This window comes from Hemitrygon akajei, chromosome 2 (assembly GCF_048418815.1).
Source record: "Hemitrygon akajei chromosome 2, sHemAka1.3, whole genome shotgun sequence".
NCBI lineage: Eukaryota > Metazoa > Chordata > Chondrichthyes > Myliobatiformes > Dasyatidae > Hemitrygon > Hemitrygon akajei.
Window position 1 is genome coordinate 160,687,685 of NC_133125.1, and position 14,828 is coordinate 160,702,512.

Consider the following 14,828-nt stretch of genomic DNA (forward strand, 5'->3'; position numbering starts at 1 on the left):
GGTGTAGTGTTGCCTCACTGGAAGGAATGGAGGTGAGGGAGGAGGTGAATGGGCAGGTGTAGTGTTGCCTCACTGGAAGGAATGGAGGTGAGGGAGGAGGTGAATGGGCAGGTGTAGTGTTGCCTCACTGGAAGGAATGGAGGTGAGGGAGGAGGTGAATGGACAGGTGTAGTGTTGCCTCACTGGAAGGAATGGAGGTGAGGGAGGAGGTGAATGGGCTGGTGTAGTGTTGCCTCACTGGAAGGAATGGAGATGAGGGAGGAGGTGAATGGGCAGGTGTAGTGTTGCCTCACTGGAAGGAATGGAGGTGAGGGAGGAGGTGAATGGGCAGGTGTAGTGTTGCCTCACTGGAGGGAATGGAGGTGAGGGAGGAGGTGAATGGACAAGTGTAGTGTTGCCTCACTGGAGGGAATGGAGGTGAGGGAGGAGGTGAATGGACAAGTGTAGTGTTGCCTCACTGGAGGGAATGGAGGTGAGGGAGGAGGTGAATGGACAAGTGTAGTGTTGCCTCACTGGAAGGAATGGAGGTGAGGGGAGGAGGTGAATGGGCAGGTGTAGCACTTAGGCTGCTTGCAGGGTTAAGTGCTGGGAAGGGGATTAGTGGGGAGGGATGATTTTATTTCTGGGTAGCCACCAACCTTATTTCATGAATATCAATTTCCTCTTCTGGTAATTTTTTCCCTCCCCTCCCCTCTTCACTCTGGCCTTTTACCTTCTCACCTGCCGATCACTTCTCCCTGGGTTCCCTCCTACTTCCCTTTCTCCTCTGGTCCACTTTCCTCTGCTATAAGATTCCTTCTCCTCTCATCCTTTATCGTTCCCACCGACCCAGCTTCAATTATCACCTTCGAGCTAGCCTCCGTCTCCTCCTCCTCCCCCCACTTTGTTATTCTGGCATCTTTCCCCTTTCTTCTCAACCCAGAAGAAGGCTCTCAGCCCGAAACATCGACTGTTCATTCATTTCCATAGTTACTGCCTGACGTGCTGAATTCCTCCGGAATTTTGTGTACTTTGCTGTGAATGCTAAGCAGCCTCCTCTCTGATGGGAGTTGGACAAACAGTCCATGAGCAGGGTGCGTGTGATCCTTCATGATGCTGATCCATTTCCCACACCGTACTCTACATACGATATGTCATTGATGGCAGGTAGGCTGGTGCCAGTGATGGGTTGGTCAGTTTTAACTCTCCATTGTGGAGCTTCCTGTTCACCGCAGTGCAGTTTCCGTACCAAGCAGTGATGCAGCTTGTTAGGCTGCCCTCTACTGTGCATCCGTGGAATGACATGAGTATGGATATGCAATGTCCAGTTCTCAGACTCTTCGGAAAAATGAGGCATTGGTGAGCTTTCCTGCCGTGTAGGATGTGTTCTGGGACCATGAGAGGTCGTGTGTGATGTGCACTCCCAGGAGTTTGAAATGGTGTTCTATCCATACGGCTTCACTGAACGAACCTCCAAGGTCTCACATAGTCTAGTGTAGTTTTGTGTTGTTTCATGTAGTATCAGGGTCCTGGAGGAATGTTGTTTCATTTTTACTGTGTACTGTACCAGCAGTTTATGGTCAAAATGACAATAAACTTGACTTGACTTGAAGGATGTCATTTCTAATCACTGATGCTATGTCCTCCTTGATCAAAAGGCAACATCTCCTCCTCATTTATCTGTACCTCTGTCCATAAGACCATAAAACATAGGAGCAGAACTCAGCCATCTGGCCCATTGAGTTTACTTCACCATTCAATCATGGCTGATCCTTTTTCTTCTCCTCCTCAACCCCAGCTCCCGGCTTCTCCCCGTAACATTTGATGCCATGTCCAATCAAGAACCTATCAATCTCCGCCTTAAGTACACCCAGCGACCTGGCCCCACAGCTGCATGTGGCAACAAATTCCACAAATTCACCACCCTTTGGCTTAAGAAATTTCGCTGCATCTCTGTTTTGAAAAGCTGCCCCTCTATCCTGAAGCTGTGCCCTCTTATCCTCGACTCTCCCACCATGAGAAACATCCTTTCCACGTTCACTCTGTCTAGGCCTTTCAACATTTGAAAGGTTTCATTGAGATCCCCTTTATCCTCCTGAATTCCAGTGAGTATAGGCCTGAAGCCATCAAACATTCCTCATGTGATAACCCTTCATTCCTTGAATCATCCTTGTCAAACTCCTCTGGACCCTCTCCAACACCAGCACATCTTTTCTAAGATGAGGGGCCCAAAACTCTTCACAATACTCAAGGTGAGGCCTCAGCCGTGCTTTATAAATCCTCAGCATCAAGTCCTTGCTCTTGTATTCCAGACCTCGTAAAATGAATGTGAACATGGCATTTGACTTCCTCACCACTGACTTGAACTGCAAGTTAACCTTTAGGGTGTTCTACACAATGGCTCCCAAGTCCCTTTGCATCTCAGATTTTGGGATTTTTCTCCCCATTTAGAAAATAGTCTGCACATTTATTTCTACTACCAAAGTCCATGGCCATGCATTTTCCAACATTGTATTTCATTTGCCACTTTCTTGCCCATTCTCCTAATTAGTCCAAGTCTTCTGCATTCTACCCATTTCCTCAAAATTACTTGCCTCTCCACCAATCTTCTTATCATCTGCAAATTTGGCAACAAAGCCATTTATTCTATCATCTAAATAAATTATATACAGCATAAAAATAAGTTCTCCCAATACTGACACCTGTGGAACACCACTATTCACTGATAGCCAACCAGAAAAGTATCTTTTTCTTCCCACTTGCTGCCTCCTACCAATCAGCCAATTCTTTAACCATGTTAGTATCTTTCCTGTAATACCATGGAATCTTAACTTGCTAAGCAGCCTCATGTGTGGCACCTTGTCAAAGGCCTTTTGAAAGTCCAAATGTACAACATCCACAACATTCACTTTATCTATCCTACTTGTAATCTCCTCAAAGAATTCCAACAGGCTCGTCAGGTAGGATTTTCCCTGAAGGAAATCATGCTGACTTTGTACAATCTTGTTCTGTGTTACCAGGTACTCCATCACCTCATCCTTAACAATTGACTCTAACTTCTTCCCCGACCACTGAGGTCAGGCTAACTGGTCTATAATTTCCTTTCTGCTGCCTTCCTCCATTCTTAAAGAGTGGAGTGATATTTGCAATTTTCCAGTCCTCTGGCACCATGGTAGAGTCCAATGATTTTTGAAAGATCATTTCTAATGCCACCACAATCTCTAATACTGCTTCTTTCAGAACCCTACGGTGCAGTTCATCTGGTCCGGGTGACTTATGTACCTTTAGGTCTCTCAGCTTTTTGAGCAGCTTCTCTCTTGTAATAGTAACTGCACCCACTTCTCTTCCTTCACACACTACAACATCAGGCATACTGCTCGTGTCTTCCACAGTGAAGACTGATGCACAATACTCTTTAGTTCATCAGCCATCGCCTTGTCCCCCGTTATTATTTCTCCTGCCTCATTTTCCTGCAGTCCTATATCCATTCTCTTTTCTCTTTTATTTTTACAGACGTGAAAAAACTTTTGCTATCCACTTTGATATCATTTGCTAGCTTGCTTTCATATTTCATCTTTTCCCTTCTAATTAATTTTTTTAGTTGCTTTCTCGAGGTTTTTAAAAGCTTCCCAATCCTCTATCTACTGTCATGGCTGTAGCTTCTGTATTCTGGAGCACTGAGCTGCCAATCCTGCCCTTCTCTCAGACATGTTTGTGTTATGGCTGTAACATCCCAGTCCACAGAGCCAATACACATTCTGAGTTCACTCACGTTACCTCTTCATCCTCATGCTGTGAATTAAATGCGGTTTGACTGAGTATTCTTTTCCTTCCCTTTATCCTGATATCCTGCCTATCCTGAATACAAAACTTGCTCTTGCAAATTACTGCTTTATCCCATGTGTTGCTCCTGCTCAGAGTTCCATCCCACCCCCAAACGTTCTTGCGACGATATTGGCCCCTCTCTGGTTCGAGTGTAACCTGTCCCTCTTGTACAGGTTGCTTCCAATCCAGAAGAAATCCCAAGAACCTGAACCTCTCCCCCTGCTCCAGCACCTCAGCCATGAATTCATCGGCCTATCTTTCTATTTCTGACTTTGCTTGGTGTCCCAAATTATAAAGAACAGCATGCCATGAATGTTCTTCTCCACACTATCAACCAATGTTTCTTCTTAGAGATCTGTGAACTTGGAGCTATGGTCCAACTTCCACCCTGCCTTTAAATTCACTTGGTCTATATCTGACATTTCTCTTTCTCCTTTCTTGATCTGCTTGCCTCCATGTCTGGGAATAAGCTGTCTATTGATTACTTTTGTAAACCTATCACATCCCACAGCTATATTGACTGTACCTCCTCCCAACCTGTCTCCTGTAAAAATGCCATTCTCTTCTATCAGTTCCTTTGTGCCCATGTGGTGAGGCTTTCTTTTTGGGGAAATCAGAGATGTCCTACTTCTTCAAGGAACAGGGTTTCCCTTCCTCCACAATTGACGCTTCCCTCACTAGCATCTCCTCCATTTCGCAGGCATGTGCCCTCGACACATCATCACGGTGCCTTAACACTGACCGAGTTCCTCTTGTCTTCACCTCCCACCCACGGGACTCTGTATCCTTAACACTGACCGAGTTCCTCTTTTCTAAACCTCCCACCCACGGGACTCTGTATCCTTAACACTGACCGAGTTCCTCTTGTCCTCACCTCCCACCCACGGGACTCTGTATCCTTCACACTGACCGAGTTCCTCTTCTCTTCACCTCCCACCCACGGGACTCTGTATCCTTAACACTGACCGAGTTCCTCGTCCTCACCTCCCACCCACGGGACTCTGTATCCTTCACACTGACCGAGTTCCTCTTGTCTTCACCTCCCACCCACGGAACTCTGTATCCTTAACACTGACCGAGTTCCTCTTGTCTTCACCTCCCACCCACGGGACTCGGTATCCTTAACACTGACCGAGTTCCTCTTGTCCTCACCTCCCACCCACGGGACTCTGTATCCTTAACACTGACCGAGTTCCTCTTGTCCTCACCTCCCACCCACGGGACTCTGTATCCTTAACACTGACCGAGTTCCTCTTGTCTTCACCTCCCACCCACGGGACTCTGTATCCTTAACACTGACCGAGTTCCTCTTGTCTTCACCTCCCACCCACGGGACTCTGTATCCTTCACACTGACCGAGTTCCTCTTCTCTTCACCTCCCACCCACGGGACTCTGTATCCTTAACACTGACCGAGTTCCTCTTGTCTTCACCTCCCACCCACGGGACTCTGTATCCTTCACACTGACCGAGTTCCTCTTGTCTTCACCTCCCACCCACGGGACTCTGTATCCTTAACACTGACCGAGTTCCTCTTGTCTTCACCTCCCACCCACGGGACTCAGTATCCTTAACACTGACCGAGTTCCTCTTGTCTTCACCTACCACCCACGGGACTCAGTATCCTTAACACTGACCGAGTTCCTCTTGTCTTCACCTCCCACCCACGGGACTCTGTATCCTTAACACTGACCGAGTTCCTCTTGTCTTCACCTACCACCCACGGGACTCTGTATCCTTAACACTGACCGAGTTCCTCTTGTCTTCACCTCCCACCCACGGGACTCTGTATCCTTAACACTGACCGAGTTCCTCTTGTCCTCACCTCCCACCCACGGGACTCTGTATCCTTAACACTGACCGAGTTCCTCTTGTCTTCACCTCCCACCCACGGGACTCTGTATCCTTAACACTGACCGAGTTCCTCTTGTCCTCACCTCCCACCCACGGGACTCTGTATCCTTAACACTGACCGAGTTCCTCTTGTCTTCACCTCCCACCCACGGGACTCTGTATCCTTAACACTGACCGAGTTCCTCTTGTCCTCACCTCCCACCCACGGGACTCTGTATCCTTAACACTGACCGAGTTCCTCTTGTCTTCACCTCCCACCCACGGGACTCTGTATCCTTAACACTGACCGAGTTCCTCTTGTCTTCACCTCCCACCCATGGGACTCTGTATCCTTAACACTGACTGAGTTCCTCTTGTCCTCACCTCCCACCCACTGGACTCTGCATCCAGCACATTATTCTCTGCAACATTTGCCTTCTTCAACAGGACCCTATTACCAAACAACATCTTTACCTGCTGCTCCAACTCTCTGCTTTCCACAGGATTTCTCCCTCCATTATTCCCTTGTTCATTCATCCCTCCCCTCTAGTCTCCCTCCTGGCACAGCCCTGCAAGTGGAAGAAGTGCAACCCCTGCCCATTGACCTCTGTGCTCACCTCCATTCAAGTTCTCAAGCAGTACCTCCAGGTGAGGCAGCACTTCACCTGCAAATCTGTAGGGGATGTTTACTGCATTGGTTCTCCTGATGTGGCCTCCTCCATATTGCTGAGCTCCAGTGTAGACTGAAGGACCACTTTGCTGAGTAATTTAGCTCCATCTGCAAAAGGCAGGATTTCACAGTGGCCAAACCATTTTAATTCCAGTCTCCGTTCTGACTTGTCAGTCCATGGTCTTCTCCACTGCCATGATGAGGCAACTCTCAGGTTTGAGGAGCAACACTTCATATTCCATCTGGTAGCCTCCAACTTGTATATTGATTTCTCCAACTTCCAGTAAATTTTTCCCCTCCCCTTCCTTCTTCTTCTATTTGCCACTGTGTCCCCCTCTCCTCACCTGCCCATTACTCCTCTTCTTTCCCTTTCTTCCAAATTCCATTCTCTTCTCCTGTCATATTCCTTCTCCAGCCCTTTGCCTTTTCTACCTAGCACCTCCCAGCATCTTCCTTCATCCCCCTCCTGCACTCATCTGGCTTCACATATCACCTTCGTGCTTCCCCTTCCCCTTCCCCTCTTCCTTTTCCTGGCTTCTTCCCCCTTCTTTCCAGTCCTGATTAAAGGTCTCAGCCTGAGACATCGACTGTTTATTAATTTTTATAGTTGCTGCCTGACCTGCTGAGTTCCTCCAGCATTTTGTGTGTCTTGCTATGAACTTGCAATCCTCAGTCTCTCTGCTCAACATTTTTACCATGTACTGCAGATGTCCAAGCCCTATTTCAACTCTGCAAAATGGATGACCTTGGACTTGTCAGATTTAAGTTCTATTTGCTAATGCTCTACCCAACCTTCCATCTGACCCATATACTATTGCAGACTTGGAGAGCCTTCCTGACCATCCACAACACCACCAATTTCATTCATCTGTAAACTTACTAATCATACCTCCTACATTCACAACTAAGTAATTAATATATATGAAAAGTGCAGAAGTCCTGAAACCATTCATGACTATACACAAATAGGTGCAGACATCAAATCAGGGAAAAAGAACTTTCTTCCAACGCAACCTCTGCCTTCTGTCACCAAGGTGATTTTGGATCCCTTTATCTGGATCAACTTGGATCCCAGGTGTGTTAACCTTCTGGATCAACCTCTCAAGGGGGACCATGTCAAATGACTTACTAAAGTCCACATGGAGAACATCTTTCACATTGCCTCCAGCAATCTTCTTTCCTCAGATTACAGAGGTATGGTTTTCCTGACCCTGGGCCTGACTGGTAATCTATAATCAGATCCTAACCTTCCCATGACATGAATCCTCTCCAATAATTTCCATGCAGGCGCAAATGGAAATCACTTGAACTCAAATCGAAAGTTCTGACTTATGCAATCCAGAAGGAGTCCCAAACCCCATCAGTTCACCTACTCAGAGATCCCAGCACCTCTGTGCAGAACCTCCAACAGAATCCAGCAAAATCTGAGCCAGAACTGTTCCCGACTGACATCAGCCAGCTAGGACAGATTTGATAATGTGCTGGAGATTTCCCCTCAACTGCTCCCTTTAAAAGCTTAAATGATAGTGAAACCAGGGGAAAGTTTTTGCAGTGACTGAGTTCTTTAGAAATAGCTTTGATTTTGATACTTACTGTAAACTGGAAAGAATCTGGACAATGCTATCACAACTGTGACCTCTGATACAGTCAATATGATCCAGACTGGAATGTTGATCTTGCAGCTTTGATCTGAAATGTAGAGAAATGAACCCACTGAGTAAATTCACACTGATTCTCCACCCCACTCCCAGTTTAAACAAACATTTAACACCGTCATACGTCCAATGACAGTTATGAGACAAAGCAAAGAGCAAATCATACAACAAAGTAAATTTATTATCAAAATATGAATATGTCACCATTTACTAACTTAAGATTCACTTTCTTGCAGGAATTCACAGTAGAACAGAGAAATACAATAGAAACAATGAATAACTGCACACAAACAAAGACAGACAAACAACCAAGTCAAAAAGACTGCTGAAGGGTCTCAGCAGAAACGTTGACTGTACTCTTTTCCATAGGTGCTGCCCGGCCTGCTGAGTTCCTCCAGCATTTTGTGTGTGTTGCTTGGATTTCCAGCATCTGCAGAGTTTCTCTTGTTCATTGAAGTATATTTAATTATTAAATGCAAACACAAAACTAATTCCTTGAAAGAGGTAAACATGTGAAACCCGTAAAATTCCCCATACACCAAGATCCAAGGTTATGTCATCGATTGCAGCTACACAGTCAGCACTAATTACACTGCAAAAGGAAAATGCTAACACTATCTTCTCTCTCCTCCTCCAACATTGACAGTCCTTCTCTCTCTCCTCATTCTCCATCAGTCAGATAACTCTTTCCCCTTCTCTACCCTCTCAAAAACACCCATACCACCCTGACTGGTTCCCTTCTCCCACTCCTCCATCTGCACTCCCTCCCCATTCCATTCATTCTATTCAACACACACAAAATGCTGGTGGAACACAGCAGGCCAGGCAGCATCTATAAGGAGAAGCACTGTCGATGTTTCGGGCCAAAACGTTGACAGTGCTTCTCCTTATAGATGCTGCCAGCCCTGCCATGTTCCACCAGCATTTTGTGTCTGTTGTTTGAATTTCCAACATCTGCAGATTTCCTCATGTTTGCCATTTATTCCATTTTCCACTTTTCCCTCTGATCAGATTCAATCACCTTCAGCACCTTCATCTCCACCCATCACTTTCCAGTTCTGGTGTGAACCCCACTCTCCCCTCCTATATCTGACCATTAACCCTCCTCACCTGGATCCACCCATCCCCTTCCCGTTCTGGTGTGAACCCCACTCTCCCCTCCTATATCTGACCATTATCCCTCCTCCCCTGGATCCACCCATCACCTTCCCGTTCTGGTGTGAACCCCACTCTCCCCTCCTATATCTGACCATTATCCCTCCTCACCTGGATCCACCCGTCACCTTCCCGTTCTGGTGTGAACCCCACTCTCCCCTCCTATATCTGACCATTATCCCTCCTCACCTGGATCCACCCGTCACCTTCCCGTTCTGGCGTGAACCCCACTCTCCCCTCCTATATCTGATCATTATCCCTCCTCACCTGGATCCACCCATCTCCTGTCAGAGTTTGATCTGCACCTTTTGTCTCCACCCTCTTATACCGGCCATATTCTCTCGATCTGTCAGACCAGATCCACATCTGCTTGTCCTCAGATGGTGAGGGTGAGTCTCCCTCAGGAACCTCTGCTGTTCTCATGGTAACACTGGTATGGACTCCAGGATACTGACCCAGTGACAATAAACTGCCTCCCTGTCTTCACCTGATACCTGATATCATTACTATCTGGTCATTATTGAGCTGTAACCCAGTGACAGGCATTTACAAGTCACGGAGATGGTGATTGGTGAGATTGACTCTCCATTTACTGGTGATAGCTGGACAGTGACACACACTCAGAAGGCTCTCGTGGTCAGCACATGATCACAGACCTGGAACAGGAGCAGGTGATTGAGAGCCTGAGCTGTTCAAAAGGACCAAGGTGGACCTGTGAGACAACTTCACATGGATAAAGTGACTGATATTTGTGGGGTGGGGACTGGGACTGGAATCCCAGGGTCCAGATGAAGCTCTGGGAAATCCACACCTCACTGAAATGGAGATCAGCAGAGTCAACTGAAGGAGCTGGGTGAAGGGGAACAAAACAACACCAGAAATGGTTGTTGTTGGGCTGGTTGGGTGTACTGAAGTTTCCAAGTCCTGAACACCTTGACCAGCAGAAACAGTTTCTAATCAACCTGTCAGTCATTGTTCACATCCTGAAAACTGTAATTATTTCACTCCTCAACTGTCCAGTGCACCCTGGGTTCTGTAATCTCTGCATGTAATTTAACATTCCAGCAAATTTCCACTGCCCTCCCTCAAAGACCAATATGTCCTTCCTGTGACGTGTGGCCCAGATCTGCGGACGTGGTTTCACCAGAGCTTTGATGTCTGTAGCACAACTCCTATTCCCCTGTACTCCGGTACTCTGGGTCTAAAGACCCACATTCCACTGGCTGCATTGCTGACACTGTGTACATGTCCCTAACACATTATTGTCTGATGAACACAGACCACACAGGGTTAATGGATCACCATTTAGAAATCAATTTGTCCTGTCCTTTTTAAATCCAATAAAAGACTTTGCATTCACCTGAATTAAAATCCATTGACATAATTCTTTCCCATTTGCACTAACTTTCTGTGATTTATTGCTGCCCTGTTACAATATCATTGGAAACTTTTTTGTGACTGTTTAAAATTCCATCACTGGACTCAACCTGATGAAAAGTTGCAGTCACAACAGATTTGCCACCATCAATTCCCCACTCTGGTCAGTAGTATGCTTTCAGTTCCATCAGGTTCACCTTTGGAAGTTTATCAAGCAGCTTCTGGAAGTCCGGACACACCCTGTATAACCTACAGTGTCTATATTGGGTCAAACCTCCAGCAGGTCTCCCAGTCCCCAGCTGTAGACTGTGGGACTGAGGACTGCAGGTGCTGGTGTTCCATTTAAAGCAGTTCACAATGTACTGACTGAGATACTCATTCCATTCCTGCACTGAGTAACACAGCGACCATTTTAATGTAATTTAAGAATATTTGTGCACATACCTTTAGACAAAATCCAGCAAATGAGGGCAATCAGGATGAAGACAAAAGCCACAATGTTACAAATATTCAGGCGCCACCACCACCGCTTGTCGTCTAGATTCCACAGGGAGAAATGAACAACAACATTAGAACTGTTTCAAACTGTTTCAAAGCTGATGTAACAGATCAACACAAACAGTTCTACATATGTTTCAGTGGACAAGTGTTCCAGATAACAGACATGGACTGGGATTAGTCAGGTTGGCTGTGATAATGAATGTCCTAAACATGAGACAATCCCACCAGGTTGGAAAAGGACCAGGTGTCAGAGCAATGCAGTGAGGGAGGTTCAGAGAGTTCACTCCACTGTCAGTGTGTGGAGATCCCCAGAGAGACTGAAGACCTTGTCGTTAGTTCTGGAAATATATTGTAAAACCTGGGAATCCATTATCCTCAGTTCATGAAGATGGAAATAGCAGGGAGACTGCAGTCTCTCTGTGTACACACTGAGCAAATGAGACAAGACCCCACTGTAAATAAGCTCAGTCGTATTATCCCAGTGATTAAGTGCTGCAATTGACATGGTCCTACCAGTCAGCCAATCAGGATGGTGGAATTGGTAGAAGGTTCTAGAGAAAGCTGGGCAGAGAGACATTTGTGATGGACACTGGTGGTGTTCTTAGTCTTTTGGCGGGAGATGGAGAGAGGAGAGGAGAGGGAGAGGCAGCCGCAGGATTCGATCCGACGGGAAGGCGTGATTCAAAGGAGCCCAAGATGGGAAACTCTACTGGTGATCGGTGATGAGGAGTTGATGCCATGAGTAAGGGACACACCTAGATTTTGGAAGATATGATCTCCAACACTGTGCATGTTTCAGCATCTGCTGAAAGTGAACGAAGCTGGAATTATCAAGGAGTCCTCATGTGTCAAGGCACAAATGCATGTTGACTATTGGACATTGAACTGACGTACAGTCCCTGACCAATATACAGTCCCTGAGTGGAGCAAAATGGTTTAGTGTGCTGGACCTAAGGAATGGGTATTAACAGATCCCCATTAGTGAAGCTGACAAGGAGAAGACATTATTTATATGTCCACTTGTATACTTCCAGTTTGAGAGAATGCTCCAGGACATATCAGGAGCACAGCTACTTTCCAACATGCCACGGAGAAGACTGTTGGGACATGAACTTGCTTGAGGTACTGGTGTACATGAATGATCTCATAGTGTTCGAGTTCACACTGGAGGAGCACAAGATGAGACTAATGAAGGTGCTAGACCGCCTGAAAACTGACGGGTTAAAACTGTCACTGGACAAATGCCTGTTTTGCACAATGTCAGTCAATTACGTCAGGCACATAGTCTCTCAGGAGGGAATATCTATGTTATCTGTCCAAGATCGAGGCAGTGAACACACGGCCAAGGCCCAAGAATGTGAGAGCTCTACACTCATTCCATGGATTCTGTTGGTATACCAGATATACGTGAAGGACTACTCCAAAGTAAGCCACCCTTTGAATCAGCTTCTGTGTGATTACCTTCCCTTGGGGAATAAAGGGAGGAGAACAAAAGGAGAAGGTGGTAATGTTTATCTTTGCCCTTTGGGGCCTTTTGGAGAAAATGTGAAGAGGCCTTTCAGCTACGGAAAGTGCTGCTGACTAAAGCACCTGTGTTGAGGTTTGCAAACCCCCAGTTCCCGTATGTCCTGCACACCAATCCAGCCCCATGGCTTTAGGGTGTGTTCTACATCAGGACCAGGGCAAAGGGTTGAGTCACGTTGTTTTTATCAGCTAGAGTCTATCACCATTCAAAAGAAAATACCCTAAACACAAATTGGGTTGTGGTGGATAAGTTATGTGACTATCAATATGGTGCCAAGTTGGAGGTGAGGACAGACAACAATCCTGACCTTGGTGAGGTTGGGTGCCACAGGTCACTGTTGGTCAGCAGCATTCTTTGTTTATGATTTCAGCCTGAAATATCAGCTGGGGAATCAGAACATTGATGTGGATTCATTGTCCTGATGGTCACATGAGGTTCTGGAAATGGACAGAGAGTGAGAGCAAACACGAGGAAATCTGCAGAGCATGAGAGAGTGTTCCTGCTTCTGGTGTTAAAGCAATGAGCCAGGTCTCTGCCACAGGGAAATCAGCAGCAAGGCTGTGGCAGGATAGAGCTGTGGATCATTTGGGAGCTTCGGGTTGTGCCATTCCACAAGTTTATTGCACCTTGACAGCTCTGGATACAAAGCAGTTGCCTGCCTTGAGTCCTGTGGAATTGGCAGTAGCCCAGTGAGACAACCCTTGTATAGGTGCCATTTGGTCATCTGTTACAGAAGGGGATATGGCCCAAGTTGAAAAGATGAAACACCCTACCATACCCCTACTGATGAGGGAATGGAACAAACTGGAGTTGAGGAACCAGGTTTTATACAGGGTCACGTCTCCTCCAGACAGGACTCAGCATTCTCAGTTGGTTTTACCTGAGAAGCATCGGAGGATTGTGTTGAAGTTACTTCATGATGACTCTGGCTATTTGGGGTTTGGTGGCCAGAAAGAATGACAATCTACAAATCAGTCAATTCAAAAGAATCAAGGACAGTGGAAGCAGACAGACTATTTGTCTTTGTTCCTGTCGCATGCTTGGGGATGGAGGCTGCCATTTTGTGAAGACACTCTATTCTCCATTTTGTGAGCTTGATATGCTGGGCTTGATCAATGTTTTAAAGAAGACACAACAATACTTCAGGTAATATGTTGGACTGGAGATCAGATATTCTTTGTTTGGTTATAACATGCAAGTTTGTGAATGTTGGGGTTGATGCCTGCCTGAAGTGATTCGAGCACATTGTTGATTGAGAACAAAGAGCCATAAATTATCAACTGTCACTTGATGGGAATAGGGCAATAATTTGATGCTGGCTTGGAGCAGAGCCAATAACAAGGTGTTAAATGATAGACACATGACCTGTGGCCCACTGGAATGCAATATTTGAATTGATAAGGAATTGATATAAAATTTGATGCTTTGTGTGTGCTGGTAATGGTAACTTTGAAGAATATCCACTGCAGTGTTATGAGAGACGCAGGCTTGTACTGTGAGTGTTAAAGTGCAGGCGAGTGAAGCGGGACTGTAACATTAGTCATAAGCTGCAGGAGCCTGCTTCAGACTTTCAGAGAGAGAGAGAGAGAGAGAGAGAGAGGGAGAGGGAGGGAGGGAGGGAGTGAGAGAGAGAGAGAGAGAGAGAGAGAGAGAGAGAGAGAGAGAGAGAGAGAGAGAGAGAGAGAGAGAGAGAGAGAGAGAGAGAGAGAGAGAGGGACAGGCTGTTGGAAATTCAGTTTGTCACTGCTATGGTTTGGAACTCTTCCGTGCCCAAAAGATTGGGTTGATCATCGGCACATAGTGCACAATGGTCATGTGACTGTCACTTCGTATAATCCAGATGTGTGGATTTGTTGGGAGTATCCTGTGGTATCACTTTTGTTGGCCCTTATCTGAAATCGGGGTGCTATGTGATAACAACTTGAAGATGATATTCCCGTGACTATCACCTGGTGATATTTCTAAGTGCATTTCAGAATGACTTGACAGACAGGATCTTCGATGACTGTTATTTCATTTTACCAGTGCGGAACCTGCAATTCTTTGTATCGCTCTCTCTCTACATACTTCTATGTGGATTAGAAATCTCTCTCCCATCATATGTTCCATGGATTACTGAATCTTATTAACTTGCCACATTAAGACTTTAATAACTGTTCCTAAGCTTGATAGTTTGGAACACACACACACCCCACTGTTAACTTTTGTTTATCTTGTTTCAGTTACTATATTATAAGTAGATACTATTAAAGATAGTGTTTTTAACATTAAAACCCAACTCAGTGAATGATCTCTTGCTGCTGGTACAT

General features: G+C 46.0%; 1 protein-coding gene across 1 annotated transcript in view; it reads right to left on the minus strand.

The window, feature by feature from the left end:
• Positions 1 to 14,828, minus strand: part of LOC140717281 (uncharacterized) — a 149,350-nt gene that overhangs the window by 10,576 nt on the left and 123,946 nt on the right. Inside the window, exons 14-15 of the mRNA XM_073030716.1 lie at positions 10,938 to 11,030; positions 7,900 to 7,995 (exon numbers count right to left, since the gene is read on the minus strand). Of these exons, the coding sequence (XP_072886817.1) occupies positions 7,900 to 7,995; positions 10,938 to 11,030 (189 nt within the window). The remainder of the gene's footprint in view (positions 1 to 7,899; positions 7,996 to 10,937; positions 11,031 to 14,828) is intronic.